Source organism: Malurus melanocephalus, unplaced genomic scaffold, assembly GCF_030028575.1.
Source record: "Malurus melanocephalus ecotype Western Australia unplaced genomic scaffold, MMel_1.1 scaffold_0, whole genome shotgun sequence".
Classification (NCBI taxonomy): domain Eukaryota; kingdom Metazoa; phylum Chordata; class Aves; order Passeriformes; family Maluridae; genus Malurus; species Malurus melanocephalus.
In genome coordinates, this window is record NW_026623232.1 from 1,433,716 (window position 1) to 1,449,336 (window position 15,621).

The 15,621-nt window shown below is 34.4% G+C and overlaps 1 protein-coding gene across 1 annotated transcript in view; it reads right to left on the reverse strand.

The window, feature by feature from the left end:
• Positions 1-15,621, reverse strand: part of HEATR5A (HEAT repeat containing 5A) — a 71,750-nt gene that overhangs the window by 32,230 nt on the left and 23,899 nt on the right. The window contains exons 8-15 of the mRNA XM_057363669.1: positions 14,438-14,598; positions 11,742-11,997; positions 10,470-10,625; positions 9,430-9,680; positions 6,721-6,832; positions 5,695-5,847; positions 4,295-4,394; positions 3,494-3,603 (exon numbers count right to left, since the gene is read on the reverse strand). Coding sequence (XP_057219652.1) covers positions 3,494-3,603; positions 4,295-4,394; positions 5,695-5,847; positions 6,721-6,832; positions 9,430-9,680; positions 10,470-10,625; positions 11,742-11,997; positions 14,438-14,598 — 1,299 coding nt within the window. The remainder of the gene's footprint in view (positions 1-3,493; positions 3,604-4,294; positions 4,395-5,694; positions 5,848-6,720; positions 6,833-9,429; positions 9,681-10,469; positions 10,626-11,741; positions 11,998-14,437; positions 14,599-15,621) is intronic.

Genomic DNA, 15,621 nt, shown 5'->3' on the forward strand with positions numbered 1-15,621 from the left:
TATATTATTAAAACAGTCTTTGCAGTGAGAGAACATTTCCAGTGCCGAACCATATGTGATGAGAAAGGACTGGCTYGTAATTGTGTTGAGAAACACTACAGAACTGATCTCAAAAAATATACAGAGTCTTCATACAAATATTACATAAGAATTTACCTCCAGAGCATTAAGATTGAAAAGTCAAGTGCTCATAAATTKGGAAATATCAGCACTAAGAAGCAGGAAGGGGGGAAGGATGGGAACTTAATTCCACATATAAATTGCTTGCATTCAGTTTTCTTGTTAGTTGATCACAAAACCACATTTGCACTAAAGTTGCTTATAATTTTTCAACATATGGAAGTTCCAAAAAGTGGGACAACACAGTTATCAGCTCCTCATGAGCACAARCAGAAATTATTAGGATTATTGGAGCTGGTAGCTGCAACCAGCTATTTAACCCCTCCTGAACACAGAATCTGTTCTGAGAAGCTGACTCGGCCCTACCCATTAAACTCCTGGCCCTATCAGCCAGTCTCCCCTCCAGGCATCTGTTGCTTTGCCTGCCTCCCTGACTAATTAGGCAAGTATGTAATTTTTCCAAAATGCTCTGCTCAAATCTAAATGCAAAATGTTTGCACTATYAAATGTATTGCAAGGAGCACAGAGAGTGTGTGAAAGGAATAGAAACTGAGACTTTAAAAAGGTCATGACAGTTAACAGCTAGAAGCWGTTCTTTCATTATTACTCATCATAACAATTTCCTATGAMAACAACAGTTTTTGAAATGAAACTTYCAYGGAGATACCCAGCATTTTTTAACCAAGCAARTGTTTATTTTAGTCCCAGACTGTTGGCAATCCTTAACACTTCAAACAATATTATCCCTATGTAAAGTAGTTCAACATTTTAAACCAGAAYGCTGTTTCAGCATTCTAGCTATTCATCTCATCCTATTAAGAAAGAGAAGTGAATGCTTGTATTCAATTTTATGGTTTAGACAGTGGAACATAACAAGCACAAAAAGCTGAAGAATGAAAGGAACCCTAATGAGTTGTCTGAACAAACACATTCATTTCAGACAACAGAAAACATCAAGAAACCTAATAGAATTCAAAACTATTTTTGYGAAATTTTCAATTTGGACAATATAATTTTTTATATAATCTCACAAGACATGTATGTTTAGCCTTGAAAACAGGAGCACATTATAATGCAAAACTAATGACACATGAAAATKATTAAAAACATGATTTGTCATTTAGAAACAGAACCAGCTTTCCCCACCTTAACTTTGGATCAGATAAATTACAAGTCTTAACCATTCACACATAATGGAAGACAGCAACTAAAACATGTTAAATGTTCGAGTTTACTTAGTATGTTCTCATATCTGTCATTGCTGAAATAATGCAAAAAACCAGTTATGATTCATGCACACTCATGGCAAGACTTTGTAAAATTCTGTTGTTGGAGCAGATATGCTTTTTTGATGACAGAAAGCAGTRAAAGACACATCGAAGAGGCAGAAAGTGAGCAGGAAAGGATCAAACAGTGCCTAAAAAAGTCTTAGTATCTCAGRCCTCAGAAATCTAAAAGCATGAATTGACAAAGAAGCTTGGGTATATGAATAAAGAGTCTCTTTTCAACTGTTTTTTAACTTTSCTGGGTATTTTAATAGTTTTGTTCCTCCTGTACTAAAGAAAACAAGTTTTGCACATTATTTTGCAAATACTAAAAGCTTGAATTAAAACTCCTGGTATATCCTTCCATCACCAATGTTGTCAATAAGAAAAAACTTACAGATTTCTATCCTCTGGCTAACAACTTGGACTGAAGGAAACAAATACAAAAGAAATAAAACCATGAACTGGTGAAAGTTTCTCAATGTGTCATTGAGCCATGCAAAATTGTGCCATGCTSTGCAACACAAGAGTACTCCTAATACTGAAAAAAGCTGGGTTTCACAGTGATACTGTCTCCCCATACAATTTATTTTAGAAATTCCCAGTATTTTCAAGGGCATACAACTTCTGTATGAAGCTATCATACTGGAAATAATATGGAAAGAATGGTATTTATTTCAAGCTTTACTTTAGAAAATTTTCACTGCATTTTTAAATAATGCAGTATGTTAAAACACATAAAAATAAGTTCTTGCAATGTATGCKTTTCTGTGCCTTCCCCACTCGTTATTACACTGTATTACACATAGGTGGATGCCTGCGAGACTACACTTGTSAAATGACTGGTTTGGTTCTAAGGCTATTTTCAAAGCTTTCAGCAGCATAACCACTTACTTATAATAAACTTTTCAACCTTCTTCTTTATTTGTTGGATCTAGAATACAGCATCTTCAATTAGGCTGCTCTCACAAGAGTCACATTTTGTAAATCAAGACTGTAAAACACTGCATATTTTTAATGAAGTTAGAACACATGCAAAAATCCTAAATACACCAAAAAACTGCCAAACCCACTCATACCCAAATATTTATATTCTATAACATGTCACCCTTGTAACATAAACCCAAAAGGAATAACTCGGTCTTAGGGATGGAGGTGTAATTTTCAGTCTTTCAAACTCAAGTCACAAATGAGTATTGTATGCTATGCTTCATTGTATACAAACTTCTAATGTGACAATAGCTTTAGGACATTGGTCAGGGATTTGTCCCAATTCACCCAGTAGTTACCACTAGATGGAGCAGATTATTTGAGTAAGGATACCCTCCGAGATATAGAGGACAYGGCTAATTTAGAGCCTGGCTGCTCCATTTTGTTTCTGTCCTGAAGAATACCCGGTACTTCTCTTTACAGCTGTCAAAAACACTATGGTTCCTTACTGCAGTCCATACACTGCTATGGCAAACAATTTAAAGACAACAAAGATACCAAATATTTTAGCTGAAAAGTTAGACCCATCCGACTACAGTGCACTAYAATTAATGGATTAGAGGCCTAGATCTTTTTCATTATGTCCTCCTATAGGAAAGTCAGTCAATCTCCAGATTTTGTTGAAATTGTTCTTTAAATACAAACCTTTTCTCCTCAATCTGCACAGGATCAGATTAATACAGCTGTAATATAAGCTTAGTTAAATCAATTAAATAGAATTTTTTCAGTGGTCCATATACAATTAGTTTAAGCTAAAATTACACCTTTGGGATTTAGGATTCAATGAAAAGCAAAACAGGCATCGAAGAAAAGAAATTTTTCAACTAGTTTGAAATGGAAACRTTTTTTAACTTCAAGTTTCAATCAAAAACAGAGCAAAAGCATCCATTTGTAACAGAGGTCTGTATTTGTGTTAGAAGGGAAAAAAGATCGTGAACACTAGCATTTCAAAAACACAGTGACTTTGCTACAATACATCAAACCTTACCAGAGGGAATAAAATTTGTTTTTTAGAAAAGGTGGAACTAATTTTTGGTGGCTGAATATACATTGAACAAAAACTTAAACATGAGCCCAAGGTTTTTTTAATGGACTTCTCTTTGTTTGGAAATACATACCTTCRTAGGTCTTTGCGGGTAATACTGCTAGTAATTCATAAAGTTTATGTCTGTAAACAGTCGATGGAGTTTTTAAGGAATTTCCATATGATTTGTATATTGAAGAAAGCCTTAAAATATAAAAAGCACATCAGAGACGGTAGAGACTTTAAGTTTTATGCAACATCCCAGTTTCATTTATACGACTCTACCAAATACTTTTAAAATCCATACATGCTAGAAGCACAGTTTTGATTTGCATATGCAAAAGAAAACCAATTTATTTCAAATGTTCTGACAGAATGTCTGTTGTTCAATTCCATGTGTTATTTTTATTTAATAATAGAGAAATTAACAAGGTTCTTTATTTCCTTTGATTGTACCTGTATTTATGACAATAGACACTGTGGATATATTTCTCTAAGTTAGAGCTTAGAGCCCAAATGTATTAAATTGTTATATATTCCACAGGCAAAATTTTAAAGATTATAAAACCCTTTCTAGCTTAGATCTGAACCTAAATACAAAAAAACCCATGTCTAAAAGATGWTTCTCCAAGCATATTCTTGAACTCTGTTTTTTATTTTATAAGAAATAGCGGTATATATATGCAAATGTGTATGTATAATCTTAAAAGTATATAAACACTAACTTAAAAAAACCCATGCAAGAATTTCTTCCTTAGATTTTTCACATGACTGGAATCTGCAAACACATAAACTCTGATTTTTGYCCCTTGAAATCGAAGTTCTTTAGAAAGTGTACTAAATCAAATAGAGATCACTCTAGCTTTTCAAATAACAGTTTTATACACACACTTACTGTGTCAATAAATCAACAGCACTTGGGAGAGGAGGAAGAAGTCTCTGAATAACTTCATCCGTAAGAAGACCAGCACAGTGGGAGACAAAGCTTTTAATAGCTAGAAAAGGAATTGGATTTCAATTTACTTAGTGTGTGGTATCTTGAAGAAAAAAAAATCACATTAGCAAAGTAATTACATTACTACATCACTAATAATGTATAAAAGTAGAAGAAAATAGGCAAACCCCCTCAATTTTGGCCAATAATTGCAAAAACTGATAGAAATCTCAAATGAAAAAGTCACATGCACTGTTTTGGTGTCTCAGCTTGGACATTCATATCCTAACTTTTAACTGCATAAAAAAATGAATTTTTTTTTTTGCTTTTTGTTATGAGCTAAGTTATGGTATATAACTTAATGATAATTCCATGATAATAATAAAAAAAAGGAAAATAGAAGGATGATCAAGTGACCTACTACTTACTTTGCTAGTTTTCCATTAAAATTTAGTTTAATTACTGTACTGAGGAACTAATTAATAAGTATACATGTATAAAATCTACAGAAAACAAAACTCGTATTTAGTTTTCAAAAGCACCTACAGAATACACTACATTAAAAACCTATTTTTCTAAAAAAAATATATTTAAAAGGTTAATTCTTCAGATACTTCTAAAACGAAATTACAGCTGAATCCACACTTTGTGATGTATCTTAATAGTGAGAGAGAGGGGTGAATCACTGTATCAGGGTTCACGTTTCTGTAAAGTGAAGTACCCTTTAGTACTCTACAATACAAGACTGAAACACATCAAGTGTTTGAAGATCACTGGAGTAATTTCTTGGAAACCCAAACTCACAGTATTTCATGATTAAAAATCACAACCTACCAGTGAGTAGTTACATTCAAAGCACTCGTTTCTGGCTGAGAGTTGCAACTACCTGATCGTAATTATTACCCAAGTCCTTCCACTCTCACAAACATGTCTGAATGGCTCACCAATTCTATTTTGCTTACCAGTAAGTTACCGTTAGGAAACACACTGTTTTCAAAATAAAATAGACTGTATAAACAACAGAACATACCCAGCTTTGGGTCTTCAGTCATCGTGGTGGTATGTTTGTTAAACATGAGAAGCAACCTTTCTGATTATCATTTATTGCTTAAAAATCAACTGATTAGAAGAAGAAGAAGAGGAAAAATTCTCTTGGATTTTTATTTATTTATTTTTCTAACAAAAATGAAACATATATATGCGTAAATATTGATATACAACCATGTCTTTTGGGGAGTGAATATAGTCTTTACCATCTAGTGAAAAAAAATCAGTATGAAGTGTCCTTGTTTTTTCAGAAGGAAAAGTTAACTAATGGCCCAATGATAAATATGCAGAGAAAGACAGCAAATCCTGCTTACCACAGAGAGCACCAGCACGACCTTCCAGYGTTACTTGCCAGGTAAACGAATCTCCTCGTGTCTTCTCTGTTTCTAAGTCTTTAGGAGAYGAAGGAAAGATGCACTTCCACAGTAACAGCACTCTTGGCAGATGATGTTGGACAACTGCAGGACCTGTAGACAGTTGTCATGCCAATGCAAGGATTAATAAAATGAAATTTTCTTTGGTTCTTTTTTTTTTGTATATTTACAAAATCCTTAAAGCAGTGAACAAAACCTTATGCTATTTTCCCAACCTTCTCACATGTAATTTCTCAAATGTTTACTCTTTTAGTACTTCAWTTTCATATATAATTACATACCTACTGATACATTTATTACTATGTTACCAAGCCAACTGCAATCTGTTTTACTAAGTACAGACCCAGTGGATCACCATCATGAAAGAGATGTAAGGATCAATAGTGATGTTCAGAAAAGCTAACATTTGTTTTAGGTTAAAAAAGTATAACAACATAACAAAAAAAAAAAAAAAAAAAAGTTATTAGGCACAAGTAATACCTGAAAACATGAAAAGTGCCTTAAAAAATGAACAAAGCAAATGAAATCCATTCTTCATTAGTAATTTACTGATCACAGTCAATAATCTGAACATTAACATATATCAGAAAATTCTGTTAGATCTCAAATGCCTGACAAGAGGGAAATACAAATGATTAGCTCATTTTGTGCTGTGAAACAGATTTAAAAATTCTTCATGACCACTAGGACATTTGGTCAGATTCACTTTGAAACTTATCATCTACATTTAATTAACAGCAGTCTCACTCCAATCACTGGTTTTCAGACATTACTCTCAAGGAACCAATAGCAAATTTGAAAGAAATAACATTTTTATCTCAGGAAGTTTTTCTGAATATTCCAATTAACATTTGGGGTTTTAAAATCATTTTGCAGTGGTAAATAGACAAAACCTCCAACTAAAAATCAGGGACAGAACCCTGAACAACTTAATGTAGATTAAGAAAAATTGTAGAAAACTCCTACCTAATGTCATGAGAGCAGCTATCAAGAGCCATCCAGCTTGAGTTCGCTGCAGTGAAATCCGACTGTTCTGCGAAGCAGAACACAACAAATCCTCTGCTACTGTCATGATCACCTTCAAAGTAAAGGGGAAAARCAGAGCGTCACATCTGCTAACTACCAAACTTCCTTTCAGTACTATTTAGTGTAATACTTAACCCTATTCTCTTGCTCCAAGATAGAATACCATCTTCCTCTCACACTCTGGCAATGAACTCAGGCTCATGAAATTACAATTCCTGACTTCAGCAGTAGACTGGGATGGCTTCAACAACTCTCTGGAATACTAGGTAAGATGCTGCTTTGTACCCTCTCTTTTATCAGCMGTAAAATGACAACTGATAATTCCCACAGGATATGCATTGGAAGGATAGAAGCCTTCTGATAATCCATGCATACATGACATCCATGAATTACAGCTCAGAAGAAGTGRTGAGAATGGTAATGAACTTTTTATCCTTGTTTCAGAATAAAGTCTRTCATTCTCTCTGACCATTTTTCAAATCAACAAATGGTGACTGACATTTAAATTAAAATAGTATAGTTAGAATTAATGTTACTTTAGCTGTTCCACAATAATTGMACATGTGCTGTATGCAAGGTGACTCTTCTTGTTACCAAAACACAAGCAACCTAGAACTTTCATGGACGTACACACCTTGCATCCATGRGTAATTACCACAGTATGGCTACAAGTGCTATACACATTCTGCACGCAGGTTGCTTCAATTATGTTTCACATATACTAAAAAATTTTTCCTACAACTTACATTACATCCAATCTCCAAAACAAACTGCTCATAAATCAGTATTACAGGAAGTGCCATTATCAAAAGTATCATGAAAAGCTTCAGTATAGAAAACATCCTTCTATAATTTTTTTTCACACTTAAAATGCCATAAAAGTTTGTTTAATGAATTTTTGAGATTTTTACATTTCCAAAACTTCATTTGAAGTTTTTTTTCCAATGTGAAAATATTAGTTTCCCCAATTCCATAATGTTACCAGGTGGTTACAAAAGAAGAAAAGTATTTGTATAGATTCCTGATAGAGTTAATATATAAAATAAAACAGCACCTTTGTAAATTATACTACTAAAAAAAATCACTAGCAACTGATACCTAAATTACCTATAYACATAGGTGCTAGAAAGGATGTAATTTTATTATTTCTGACAATTTTTCTCTCTGTGTACTWGGAGGAATGCCTTATCAAATCCTTCAAATCCTTTGAAGGATTTTTAAAAAGTTAATTATAAGGACTAGTACTGAACACTAAATATATATAAACTCACTATTTTATTTTCTTTAGGTTCCACCTTCCTCTCAAAGGAAAATGCCTCAAYAGAAAACAGCTTCTCTACAGATCACTATTATTATGTTTGATATTTCYTTCTCAAAATTGCTCCCTTTAACACAGATTTCTTTCAGTTTCTCAGAAGAGGAGCTAGGCTGCAATCTGGCAGTGTTCCTAGGAGAGAGTGGAAAAGGGCTTTTGTCAACTGTTCTGTTCTTCCCCCTGCCTGCCTAGCACAGAATACAGTGTTCTTCCCATTTTTTTATGCCCTCCCATATCTCCTCCCTAGCCCTATTTCATCCTATTACTTTCCTCTAAAAGAAATGTTTGTTAAGAATGATGTTTCTCTGTTAAAGAAACTTCAGCTCTGCTTGGATGTGTAGCATTTGAATGGCACTCCTTATCTTTATAGAAGAGCAAACTACATTCATTTTGTTCTCTCTGCATGATCTTTCAGCARTTACAAGGAGAAGTTCATCAGTCAGGACTTTGAATGTCCAGAATGCTCTTAATGTCCAATGACTCTGAAACAGTTATTTTCAGAAGAGAGAATGTAAGTTTCTACATTATGCAAAGAATTAGCATGTACTGCTGACGTATGCAATGCACCAAAGTTTTCCAGATATGAGTAACTCCATGGATAAAGTTCCTACTAAAAACTCCTCTTTATTTCTATGGCTGCATATCCCTAAAACTTCAGAGAACAGCATATCCTATCTGTACTAGTGAGGAGATTGACATCTTAGACTGTGTTAATGCAGTTAGTTGATTTCTGTTATATTCTATAAAATAAAATAAAAGTGCGTATCTGTTAGAGTTGACAAAAGATTTTTCAGATGTTATTATTTTCCTCTGACACATTTCAGCTGTATGCACTCCAAAATAGCCTTTTCTCCCTACTAACGCTACTGAAATGCCAGTTTTCTAAATTAAGCCAGTGTCATACTGAGCCAGAATTGCAGGTTTAATCAAGCTGTAAAGAATTTAGTTGCAAAACTTGAAAAAACATACCTACTCAAGAAATGCTTTCTTCAGGTAAACCTTTTCTTAGACAGTTTAAGTGTACAGCTCTACAGAATTGACCTCTGTCCAAACGAACAAAAGAATTTCTCCCCTAACAAACTTTCCCGTTAGAAAAAATTAGCAGTAGGAGTAGTTGATGAAATCATTAGTGACATTTTCCAAGAAATGTGTATTTCTGATCTGAGAAAAACACATCCTTATTTGAGTCATGGTATGCTCCAAAGTCTTCTACTTGAAGAAACAGAGTATCTCATCAATATCACTGGGTATTGTGATCATGTCACAAAGAAAACAYRCAAATACTACTGCAAAAAATCTAAGAACTGCCTGTAGATAAAGCATTCAGACCATACCTTCCCTTTTCCATGTGGAATTCCTAAAGGACAATGTTTTACTGCACCCAGCAGAGCAGCAACAGCGAAACTGTAGCCAGTTACTGCTTCTGGGGAGGATTTCAATGTACTCAGGCGTTCAATGCAACGATCCAACAGCAGGGACATGTAGGAGGGCAGTGCTACTGCAATACAGCGCACACACCAGGCTGCTGTTAKTCTCACTGAGAGGCTGGGATGGGGAATAACAGAAATTACTGCTTCCAGGACTCCTGAAAAGTAAAATGCATAAACACACTTAAGAAATAGGCAAGCATATTGTCARACAAGCAAAAATTTATACACAGGACTGGCAAACATAACACTATCCAATTTCTATRCCTCTCTTGAAAAAGTACATTGGTTTTTATTTTGTAGTAATTATAACAAATTTAAGTAATTCAATTCTTTTTAGAAAAATTTACCCTGAATGAAAAGTAACATTATGGAAAAACCCAACATATTACAGCCCCCAATACACATAGAAAAAATGTGTAAGCTTCTGTAAAGAAGCAGAAATACATGCCATGGATGCAGCTAAACGAAATAGTAAAGATAGACTAAGATACCCAGCTCAATCAAACTGTTTTATTATAAACATTATTAAGTATTGGACTTTAAATACATCCCTTAAAAATTTCAATTTGATACAGGTGTTTTTTGGGTTTTTTTTTTGTTTTGGTTTTTTTAATTAACATACTTGTACAGCTTAGAAAAGATATAGAACTCTTTGGACAATATCTGAATTTTTCCTCCAGCATGTAAGGCAGCTAATTTACTTTCCCGCTTCCTTGTTTTTTGTTGGGTTTTTTTGTTTGTTTTTGTTTTTTTCTTTTTGTTTTGTTTGGTTTTTTTTTTTTAAGGTTTATTGGGAGAAAACAGAAAGCAATAGGAGAAATACCTCCATACTGGTAAGGAGGCTGAGCACCAGAAGAATAGTCATAAGAAATCAAAGAAGATTACAGTGAACAAATATAAATATAATTTGTAYTCTGGTTCACAAAATAATTCAGGGCTTGTACCTGTACTGGAGTCTTGCAGTAATGGTGCTGCTGTAGTTCCTAAGCCATGAATGAGACTTCCAAGCTCCTGAAGTGCACACACAAGCACATGCTGACTCGCTGTTACATCTGTTGCATTCATTTTTGTTTCCAAGTTACTGTCACTCATTGCAGCATCTGATAACACAATACAAGAAAATCACTAYTAAATCATTACCAAAATTAAACAAACAGATGGGAAAAGGTTTTTGCCAAGAGAAGTTGAAGTTGCCAATGAGCTTTTGCCATTACCATTTTTATTATTGTTTTCATAAAAGGCTACTTTCACTGAGACAAGTACATTTCTTTTACTGAAAGGATGGTGTAGTAACATCTGTGAGGGCAGGAGCATAGACAAATGGAAACTACCMAATTGCCTATCTTCACATTATGGGGAACAGCAGCTACCAAGGAGCATGCTATCATTTGCCCCACCAAAAGTGACTTGAAGAAGACATGCTTTGAYATGACTTGCCTGATTTTACTGCATTGTAGGAAAAAAAAAAAAGGGAAGAATACAACGAAATATTGCAAGAGCAAGCAAGTGAGCAGGTGGAGACAAGGAATGAAGAGCAAGGCAAAAATGCGTTTGTTTAAAGTCATCTTTTGAGATACAAACGATCATGTCTGTTTAGACACAAAACATTTAGATATTTAAATCAGATACAATATGCAGTTGTACACCAAAGGACAACTGTCCAGGGTTCTCTTTCTTCTCCTCCACAAGGATAATGGTGGAAGATCCGAGGCTTTTTCTGGAAGCATTGTACAAGACCTTATCATGCAACAAATCTATTTTCCCCCAAAGGAATGCTTATTCTTTTATTAAGAACAAATGCTTCTTTTTTGAACCTCCAGTAGTGTCAACTGCTCTGCATGGGAAGGCAGGATCTGACTTAGACATGTATTATCTGCCAGCCTAAGTTGCTATACAATATGTCTGTATATTATTACTGCATATATTAATTATTTTATTTTATTTGTTAATGGTTGAAATTATTTTTGCTGGGAATGGAGTGTTACAAAATCTGTTTATACTTGTGTAGATACACACATACAAAAACACAGACACACACAAGCAAATAGCCAGCCCAAACAAAAAAAAAAAGCAGTCCATCAAAAGCCCACGATATTATCATGGTAATAAATCAGCGCTATATAGTCTATTTCTGCAGCCTCTGGATTAGGTAGTTAGACAGTCATTTAAAAAAGGAAAAACAGAGGCCCAAATGGATAATCTTGTTAGACCCATACCCACAACTTTCTTCAGTTTCCAGATGGCCTGACAAATCTCCTTGGCAGCTGCAATCTGAGCCTTTTCCCCGAGCAGGCCTCCTACTGTAGCTCGAAGGATGAATGAAACACAGCGGCGACAGCCGATAGCATCCATCGGACTCTGAATAGCCTTAGGGTGAGACTGAGACACAAGATCTAGAATATGGGATAGGAAGGCAGAGAAGTTCCTTTCAAGCCATTGTGAACCTAATGTAGAGACAAATACCACATATGCCTGAAAGAGATTTAAAAGGAAATGTGTTTTAGAGTAAAATATCTGGAAAATCACTACTTACATAACCTACATACTTATTTTTTTAAATCTGCACATTGCCACAACTAGAACAGCAAACTGAAATGACTAATATAAATATATGGTGTGTATACATAAATATACTTTTTAAAAAAAATAATTTAAACTACTATCAAAACTGTTATGGGTCCCTTCCAACTCAGCATATTCTGTGACTCTGCACTAGTAATACTGCAGCCTGCTTTGGCTGTAGGTTATTTCGAGCTGCTTGCCCATGTCATTTCATTCCACAGTGTGAGAAATGGCAGTTTACCCTGCACGGGCACTTGTTATGTAAAGCATTGCATTTGGTCTCACTGAACAACAGCTTCCAGCTATTTAACATTCTGCACATGGAACCCAAATTTAATGTATGAATGCATTTTAAGAACTACTATGTTACAAAACTATAACCCATAACCCAGAGAAAATGTGGTTATTAAAGGGTTTGAATCAGGGAATATTTGCAGYCCCCAAGCTCTGTTCTTCAACTCAATGAATTTTAATTGTTTGCCTTGCAAAGGAGGTACCACAAAAAGACTATGTTTGTCACCACAAAGAGAAAGAATGCAGAATCACTTTACAAATCTAATCACCACAAGACCATTTATTTTGCCACATAATAAGGTCCCAACAATTGCCTTCCATGTGCATGTGCTGGATTTTTTAAATGAATAGATTAAAAAAAAAATGAATACAAAAAATCAGTATATGCAAATGAACACACAAAATTCCTCATAAGGAAGTTCACAACTACTTATAGTAACCAATTTCTGTATTTGCCTCATACATACTTTGTCTTGTGTCTAACACTAACAACAAAATTACTCATGTAAAAGAAAATGAACTACTGTAGACAGAATAATTATACTATTAAATCCTCCTAGCAGCTTATTGTTCTTGACAAATATTACTAAGCCTTCATAATGCATCAGTACCTTACTCTGGTTTTACAGATTTGAAAAATGAGGAATTTAACAGGATAAAGACTTATGAGACTGATACTGCCATGGCTTAATTTTAAACTCTGTCTTGAACCTGTCTTGAACAAATATAAAATCTTCAATATGTAAGAAGTCATCTTCAGTGACTTTCTTATTTTTAAATTCATAATAAGCTGTAATTCACTYACTGATTAATACATTTTATAACGGGAAGTGTTTTCTTTTCTCAAGCACTGATAAATTCCCAATTTTCCAAGCTTTTCTTATAGAAACATTGCATCATTTTWACTGTTTACAGTCTGAGTGTACAGGTATGATCATGTTAACATAGAAATGCATGAGAAAGGAGACAAATTTCAAAAAACAGTACAATAGCCAAAACATTGAACCGAGATATCTGATAAATTCCTGGAAAACTAATAAAACTACCATAGAACACCCTAGGAATCTCTGGCATGCTTTTTCTAGGGAAATAGCTGTCAAGGCATTCTGTTCTCTCTTTTCTGTTCTCTCTGCCAAAAGTTAATGCCTCCCCTCAGCATGACCTSAGCACAGAACACAATTTGTGAGACCTTTTAGCTGTTTCAGTGCAAAATCTAGCAGCTTGCATCAGTAATTCAAGCTAATTTAAGGATCTTTTGCACTGCAGGAATTGAAAATTACTGAAAAACTGCCTTAATGGCAAAGGTGGTTATCATACAGCTGTGGGACTGTAACATACTAAAATAATCACAGCTGCTTGATACATAAATGTTCATCATTACCTTTAGTCTTGACTCACAGGCTTCACATTTGAATAACAATAACTTAGCATGTTTACTTTTAAGATAGTATTTACAGGATGAGGCCAGCCTGATACTATCTGAAAAAGTTATACTGTTTTTATCAGCATGCACTATATGGTCTGACTTCAGCCCTGTTTAGTTAATATGATTCTATGCTTTGAGAATCCTAGAACACAGCAAAACAGATGGGTTTTTTTCCACTAAATTCTGTCCTCCTTACTTTTCATGAACTTACTCAAAGCAGAACCATTCTTTCAGAGCTAGACTTGGAATTCACTATACTGAAGGRAACTATTCCAAGTTCAAAGATTTTTTGTAACTTCTCCCTTTAATTTTCAGACATAAAGAAATAAGTTTTAAATTAAAAATTTGAGAAATTTATTTATATCGCTCATTTGAAATTTGTATCATGTGAAGCTTTCACAAGTAGTACATATTTAATTTTTTAAGTTTCAAACTCTCAGGTAAGCAATAAGTAACATCAGGAATCTTTTTTTTCTTTTCTTTCTAGCATGCCTCAAGAGATGTAAATCCTTATTTCCAAGTATGTATTTCACACATATAAAAAAGGATAAAAGAAGAGACATAYGCAGAGCAAAGCAATTATACAAATGTTTAGCAATCTCAGAAAATCATAACTAATGTAATCCAAACCTGGGTGACTCCAACTCTAACATCTCTGCTGACTGAACTGGTCCCTTTCAACATATCACCACTGGCTCGTAGAAATCCACAACTTCCACGCAGAAATCCAGTTCCCAATAGCTCCATCACATCTTCCAAAGAGATTCTGCGSGAGTTATGCTTGGTAGATGCTAAGAATAGATGTAAATCTTTAGAGAAATAGTTCTAAAATCTTGCTACATTTTAGAAACAGAGAGTTTCAACTCTCTTGATTTTAGAAAAAAGCAATTTGCACAAATTCAGTGGCACAATCAAATCCAAATACTGTTTGAGCATAACTTCAAAACAGAAACTAAGACATTTTAGTCYTCAGTGCTTCAGCAAAGCAAGTTTTTCTACTTCAGCTACCTTTAAGTAGTTTAAGCCATTCCTTAACAKGCATGCTCACATTTAGCCTCCCTCAGTATTTACCATCTATGCTTCCCCTGCAAAAATGTCTGTAAGGTCTACTCCTACCACCCACAGCTTCATGAAAGCCCCGGCTCTCCCATAATCCACTTTACCAGCAAAGACAACCTCTGTTCCAAACTTCAGACAGGACAGACACCCTTCTGCTACACTTAGCAGAGTAATGGCACAGCTACAGATTATCTTAAAAAAATCAACTCTTAGCATTGAGATATAGTTCTATAAAGGAGTGAGAATAATAAAATATGCTTACAATTGTCTAGGAAAATTATTTATCCCCAATCCCTATTCCAAGGCTTTATTTCTTAATAGGAAGTTCATTTAAAATACATGCTGGGACATGTATTTATAAACTTAGCATGATAACAGAACATTACGCAAACTAAGTGACCTAAAATTTTCACTGCATCTTTCATTCTCTTTCAAGGATTGAAATGAGAAAAGGAATGAGAGGATTTGAAATAAACATCCAGAAAAAAAAAAGAAAAAATAAAAAAGAAACAAAACCCCCTCAATATCAGCAGGTTATCAGATACAATACACAAATTTCAGGACTACAAATTTCTTTATGTGCTGCTCCCTCTGCCTCTTTCCCAGCCCCTTCTAGTCCCCATCTAGCTTCTGTCCCACTTAGCTCTAACTTCTTTTTAACTAAAAATAACTAAAATAAGGACAAAATTCCTTGAAATAGCCAACCAAATAATTTATAAGCTTCTTATGTAACCAATCTTAGTGCTTTAGAAATA